A 7,271-nucleotide genomic window follows, 5' to 3' on the forward strand; every position below is an offset into this window, starting at 1 on the left:
TAATTATTATCTATGGTTGTTGGTGACTGCTGTCCCTGTTATCAGACGGCAACCGGAGGCGCCCGCGAATTTTTTAGGTGAAAAATTTCCAAACCAGGTGAATTTTTCTGACGGTACCGCGGAAGTATTGGCCCTGAAATTCGGTGGCTGATACTGCGGCAGACGACCATCGAGCCGGAGGTCGCGGCCGGGTCCGAGACTCGGGAGCCCCAAATAACAACAATAACGTATACGGCGGCGGCGGCACCGACATGATGTTGGCATCGGTCTTGGCGCGCGCGTATAATCACAGCAGCGATTATTGTTGTATTTTTTTTTTACCGTTTATATACACTTTACACTCAACACTGGGCCCGCACTTATACGTCCCGCCACCGTCGTTGGTACCGGACGGACGCGGTTATGTTTTGTTGTTTCGTTCGTACGGTCTTTTGCGTTGATTTTCTCTCGCCGTTGTCGTTGCACACAATATTATATTTTAAGTTTTGCGGGCGTCCATTACGCGAATGAAACACGCTCGTTGTGCCTATACCTACGCTAGTTGCATAAAACAATCCGGAGATCAGCTACCTTGACCGTCGTTGTCAATACAACCCTTGCAGGCAGATACACAACGGTAGACGCCGATACTGTACGAGACGTCGCGCGCGCGGACCAGGACAACGGACAGCCGAGGCACCGATCAGCAGCTGGCCTTCCGGTCGTCGCGCGGAACCACCGCCGCCACCGCATCAGCGGCAGTTGCATCCGAAGCCGAACCGACGACCGACGGTTTCGTTTCACCGCCGACCACGACTTTATTATTTTTTCTCCGCCGCCGCCGCCATGCCACTGCTCCACAGAAAACCGTTCTCCAAGAACCCTGTGCCCAGGGGTCTGAGGGACACGGATGAGGTGTTCTACTGCGAGCTGACCAAAGAAATTTTCCTCAGTTACGAGTGAGTCGAGCTGCTTTTATCAAGGTTTACTTTGCCCGTTGACCGTGTACTATTACACCACCGTGTCATTACGCGCGTTTCACATGGTGCCCCGCGCCCGATCGATTCTCGCGCGGCGCCCACGTTTGGCGACCGACAAGTCCGGTCCGCCCGCGTCCGTTTTTTCAGTCCGTTTCCGTTCGATCCGTCGTTTACGTGTTTCGTCTCGAAAGTCTGAACACCGCTAACCTGCGTCTACCGAATTGCTAACGGATCACTTTCACCGCGCTTTTTCCCCCTGACCGTGTTTCGATAAGTTTTTTTCTTCACTTATTCGAGGTTAATCTTCCTTAGATTTTGGAGTCCAACACGCGAGTGAGATAAAACATTCTTCATCGTTTTTGCCAACAATCAATTTTCGAAAATGCGCTTTACAGCAGGCACATTTCTAACGACCTTTCCCTCCTGTTAACTTAACAACTGTACCTATTTTTCTGTTGAAGGCTCGTGAGTCATGACTAGTGTTATTATTAATGTTACTGTCAGATTTCCAGAATTAGGCCTTATATTATTATATAGCTTTAATATGGTAGGAGTATTAATATCTCTATGATATGCTCTAAATCTAAACCATTAAAAACTAACTATCCACAGAATAGAACATTTTTATTGCAAATGTGTATTACACTATACCTGTTTCATAAATTTACTTGAAAATTGCCTAACATTCATGAGCATTGTAAGTTCCTGAAATCTATTGTATGTTTTGAAATTGACTAGTTAGTTACTTTTCTTTGTTAAAATTTAAGTTTATTTCATCTAGAAACTTAGTATTGATATTGAATATTAAACATTAATTTATCTGAAGTGTTAATAAATAAAATGAAATGTATTAATTGTTTTTTCTTATTTATCTATGCAGGCATTATGTAGAAAGAATTATTTTGTGTAATTCATTAGTGTGGTCATGTGAACTTACTGGTAAAAAAAATATGACCTATAAAGAAGCCTTGGATTGTGAATTAGACTCAAAAAAAATGTTGAATGACTTTCCAAATGAGGTAATATTATAAGCTTTAAATTTCATAGATTGTTGTTTCATAGTTTTTATTTTTCTAACAATCATAATGATAATGACTACATTTTAATTTTCAGCTTCAAAAACCCATTTTGTATTTATTATCGTTGACAAAATGTTCTTCTTTGAAAGAGCTCATTGAACAAATATTTAATTACGTAAGATATAGATATTTTGTATCAGAAATTGTAGATGTGGCTTTAGAACAAGATCAATGGTAAGCATTGTTTAAAATAGAAGTAGGCATATTATATAATGTATTAATTTTTTACAACAAAACGTGATATTTTGTTTAATTCCGTTTATATTTATAGGTTAAAATGTAGAGTTTTAGCTGTGCATGCACCTTCTGACCAAAAAATTGCTGAAAGAAATCATCATACACCAAAGTAATTATTTTAGCTTTGAAATAAGTACATCATTAGAATATAAATTTATACTAGTATTTTGTTTCCATAGAAAATCAAATGATAGTAATTCAAGTACAGCTCTTGCATTTTATAGTTATGATGTAGAACTACTCAGTCCTAAAAAAAAACAAAATCCAAACACTGAACCTATATATAGGGTTGATGGTGTTCAAATTCGAAGATCAAAAGCTTGTTTTACGAGAGATCGTTGTAGATTTTTTATAACTCATAATGTCGAGTTTAAAAATGGTTTGATTTCACTAAAGGTAAATTTATACACTTAAATAATTAAAATAAAATAATATTTTATGTTGAGTAATAAAAAAAAAATAGAAATTCAAATTTGGGGAACTTGTAATTTTTTTTTTTAAATATAGAAACTATTCTTGATATTTTTGAAATATTACAAGACAATGTCATAAGGTTCCATAATAGTTTTGATACCTAATTTTAATTAGTTGTGTTCTTTTCTTTTCTTTTTAACTAATAATATTATATTCTAATTGTTTTATTATGTTAATAATAAATATTTAAAATTACACAATCTTTTGGATATTATCCTCATTGATGTCAAGAGTATAGTTTTATGAAATGATGTTGTGAAATTAATATTATTTTAGGATAATGTAGCAAGTAGTATTGCCAACTTAAAATTTGAAGACATATTCAGTGGAGAATCTCCTCAATTTTCTGAAACAAAAAAGAACAAAGTATTAGCCAAAAATGGATTAACTAAAAAAAGTAATAAATTAATGAATGGTGGAGAACCATCCAAAAAGGATGATAAATCAATGCAAGAAATGGTTGAAAAATTGAAAGAAGAAAAGTTGAAAATTAAAGAAAAGCGAAAGGAAGAAAAAGAAAAACTATCCAAATTTATGAAAGAATGGAACAAGAAAAAAGAAGATCTTGAATTGGAAGATTTAAAAGTAAGTGTAACTCTTTATTTTAAGAATTTGCATTTAACAAATTTAGTTTATTTATTATTACTATTTAGAATTAAGTTGCACCCACAAGTATTGATTTCATCTTACACATCATATCAAATTGTTGTTTGCCAGTTTTAATAGTTTGCTATTTGTTTTGATATTAGAGTGAATATTATCAAACTTTTTCGGTAACAACATTATCTGTGTTCTTTCATTGGTTTTTTACGATATTTTAATTTTTAAGTGAATTATGAGCATTTTCAAATAATAATGGTGTACATGCTCATATCTGTGGAAGACAGAGACAATACGTGCGGCTACAATATCCTCTTAAGGCTTAAAAATAATTTTGTTTCATAATTAGGTACTACATTTTATTTTAATTAAAGTTTCATATTCCATAGATCCATTAAAATAATTTACCAATTGTTCATATATTATTATACTTTGCTTGTGTTATAATATTATTCAATAAAATATTTCTATATAATTTTGAATAGAAATTATATATATATTCTAAAAAAATATTGACTTGTAAGTTGTTATGTGTCTTTTTGTACCAAGCATAGTATGATATTTCAAATTAATTGGTTTTATAATGGGATATGATTTTTATTTTTCATATAATTTTTGAAAAACAGTTGTAGGTTGTTAAAGTTGTTGATGGGGGCCTAAGACATTTTATGAATTTAACACAAGTAAAGTAATTTTTTGATTTATTCAATATTTAACCAGTGAAAAATAATAAGCAAACAAACAAAATCTTTATTACTTATAACTCAAATTCTGGTCTGGGGTTTTGAAAACAATGATTAATATTGTGTTAAAGAATATTATTGAGTTAATGCCTATCACCAAGTATTTATGTTGGTTTATTTTCATATAATTGAATTTTTATGTTTTAGTTCTGCTATGCTTGTGTTTATAATTGGTTTTATATTTATTGTTTTATTCTGATAATTACATGTGTAATATACTAATAAGGTATCGATTATCAATATGATTTTTTTATAGGAATTACCCAATGTAAATCCAGTTAATCTGCGAGTTCCAAATGAACATTTTGGAGACTTTGTTATGATCTATGAGTTTTTTCATAACTTTTGGTCTCAACTTGATGCAGGCAGTTATTTCCCACAGGGAATGAATATAGAATTATTGGAAAGATGTCTAGTAGAAGAGGAAATTACAGGTAAAGACTACAAAGTTTTATAAGTTCTGAATCTTACAATTAGAATACAGTTGATATATTAAAATGATTAATTTTAATTTCATAGGCCCGTTAAATACTTTGGTTCAGGTATTATTAACAACAATATTTGACCTTGAAGAAGATGAAGAAGCTGATATGAAAGATAGTCATATTTCAGGTTTAGTTTTAAATTTGTTTTAAATTATATTATATTTAATAAAAAAATATTAATTTAGGATGTGAGCCGGTTTATAATATTAGTGATGATAAAACAAAAACTGCAGTAAAATTAGCAACCAATGTTAAAAATTGGACAACGCAGCATTTGGGCCAACAGTTGAATAAAATAACATTACAACCAACTGTTATTTCGGAAGTTTTGAGAATTCACATACTGTCATCCGGTGGAAAATGTTCTGATAGAATGACAAAGTGGATGTAAGTTATTCATTAATAATAATTAATACAATTTATTTAACTTATTATGATTTTATATATTTTGAAGATACCACGAAAGAGGAAACTATTGTCCTACAGATGATCCTGGACTTAATATTAGATTAGAACACCCAGAAGTATTAGCAGCTCTTAGTCGTCATCATATTTCATGTTTGCCAATTTGTAAGTTTTTAAAATAAAAAGAACATGTTGTTGATTGTAATGTATTGTATATGCGTTTAGCTGACAAAATAATGTTAATTAATTGTTTGATGAATCAAATATTGACATTTTCATCGTATCGAATACAACTACTGAATACTGTTGTTAAAATGAAAAATGACAGACTAGAAGTAAGAAGTGCATTAGCAGCGGAAAAGAAAAAAACCCTAGAAATAGTTCAAAAGTAAATTTTTAATTTGTTATTTAAAATAATTTTATGTTTAATTTTTGTTTTAAATGTTTATAATTTATTTAATATTCTCTAGAAAAAAAGAAATGAAACTATTAAATGGTGAAGCTCAGAACATAGAAACTTCTGACCAAAAGGCTATTAATAGTAGATTAAATGAATGGAACAAAAAACTTTCAGATTTAACTGATTTAGGCATGACTGCTCAAATATTGCCTCTAGGAACTGATCGAGCATTTAAAAAGTATTGGATGTTTGCATCTATGCCTGGACTTTTTATTGAAGATGATGAACCTTATCCTGGAACTTGTCTACCCAAGTATTAATATTTTTTAAAAAATTTTGTCTTGGAGTATATTATTGTGTTTACTGTCAATATTGAATATTTAACTGTTTGTTTCAGTGGTACTCCTATTAATAACATTAATGAGAACGATCCTGTGTCTTATGTCAAAAAACTGTTTGAAATGAATGAAAAAGAAAATGTTAGTGAATCAAGAGTCAGTTTATCCAATACACCATCAAAAAAAAGACTTCTTGATGAGAGTAACAATACGTCATTTATGACCAATGGGAGTTATGTAGATAAAAAAAGGTCACTTTTGCGATGTTTTGGTCCAGACAGTCAATGTCCAGTGCATGATAACATTGAACATAGGCTTGCTTGGGGTTATTACAACACTCCAGATGAATTAGATGGTTTAATTAATAATTTAAATTCAAGAGGATTAAGGGAGGGTGAACTTAAGAAAGTGTTGATACAAGAAAAACCACGTATACTTTCAAGCATGGAAAAATGTACTAATTGTCTTTTAAACCCATCATTGGTAAGTAATTTTCTTTTTTTAAACAAAATAAGTAATTGTATTAATACTCTATTCATCCACTTAAATATTTCTCACACATCTAGTTATACTTCTCTTAAATAAAAAATAATAAAATTTAAGTAAAATGTATGCATACTGTTTATTGACATTTTTTTCTTTTAAAATGACTTCAGTAAAACTTTGATAATCTGGGCGAATTTAGATAAAATGTTTTATTGGATTACTGGATATTTTTCAAAAGACTCAATAAGTCCAAGAAATTTTGTTTTGATAATGAATTACAAAAAAAAAAAAAATTGAACAATAATTAGTGGGTGAAGAGGGGGATAACCAAATAATAAAATTGTTGTAAATAAATTTGTTTTCCCGGAATTTGAAGAAGTCATTACTAGGGCCTGGATTTAAATGCTCTAAAAACCGTTGAAAAATGGCTAAAAATGTATTGTACCGCAATAATGCTCTTTAAAATTTACATAAAAATATTTTTTTAAGAGGACGCTACACAGATATTTGTGGTCCCTGCCTTACAACTGCTTAACATAGAAAATGTACGCTCAGCAGGTCACTTTTATCACAGTTAGTTTAAAAATTAGAGTGAATTGACCTATTATGAAACTTGATGGTAAGAACATTATCTGTGTTTGTATGTGTGTTTTCAAATGAATTATGAGCATTTTTAAATTAGGCTATATTATATATGCACAACTTCCTAAAAAATTGATCTATCGTAAAAAACCAGAAAGACAGATAATGTACTTACCATCTAATAATAGGTCGATTCACTCTAATTTTTTAACTAACGGAGCTACACGTGTTCTCCTGAGCATAAACTTGCTATGTTACGCACTTGTAAGGTGAATACATAATGGCTGTGTAGCGTCCTCTTAATGCAATGTTTTATTAGGTACACCTACCTAATTAAAAATGTTCAGTAAATTAAAAATAATTTTTATGAAAAAAAAAACCAAAACTTGATGAAAATTTGATTAGAGCTCAGTGTTTATAAATTATAATCATGGCTCGCAAATTTTAGTATTGGATACATGTTTTCCCTCTGTAAAGGCTTAA

At 31.2% G+C, this 7,271-nt stretch overlaps 1 protein-coding gene across 2 annotated transcripts in view; it reads left to right on the plus strand.

The window, feature by feature from the left end:
* Window positions 1-7,271, plus strand: part of LOC100169304 (bromodomain adjacent to zinc finger domain protein 1A) — a 14,594-nt gene continuing 7,323 nt past the window's right edge. For both annotated transcript variants that reach the window (XM_003246620.3, XM_001943199.4), the window contains exons 1-13: window positions 1-938; window positions 1,840-1,978; window positions 2,073-2,212; window positions 2,310-2,384; window positions 2,455-2,671; window positions 3,026-3,334; window positions 4,349-4,526; window positions 4,612-4,704; window positions 4,763-4,964; window positions 5,032-5,147; window positions 5,208-5,370; window positions 5,453-5,695; window positions 5,780-6,203. In XM_003246620.3, the coding sequence (XP_003246668.1) occupies window positions 826-938; window positions 1,840-1,978; window positions 2,073-2,212; window positions 2,310-2,384; window positions 2,455-2,671; window positions 3,026-3,334; window positions 4,349-4,526; window positions 4,612-4,704; window positions 4,763-4,964; window positions 5,032-5,147; window positions 5,208-5,370; window positions 5,453-5,695; window positions 5,780-6,203 (2,412 nt within the window). In that variant the 5' untranslated portion in view covers window positions 1-825. The remainder of the gene's footprint in view (window positions 939-1,839; window positions 1,979-2,072; window positions 2,213-2,309; window positions 2,385-2,454; window positions 2,672-3,025; window positions 3,335-4,348; window positions 4,527-4,611; window positions 4,705-4,762; window positions 4,965-5,031; window positions 5,148-5,207; window positions 5,371-5,452; window positions 5,696-5,779; window positions 6,204-7,271) is intronic.

The sequence above is a fragment of the Acyrthosiphon pisum genome, chromosome A1 (genome assembly GCF_005508785.2).
Source record: "Acyrthosiphon pisum isolate AL4f chromosome A1, pea_aphid_22Mar2018_4r6ur, whole genome shotgun sequence".
Taxonomy (NCBI): domain Eukaryota; kingdom Metazoa; phylum Arthropoda; class Insecta; order Hemiptera; family Aphididae; genus Acyrthosiphon; species Acyrthosiphon pisum.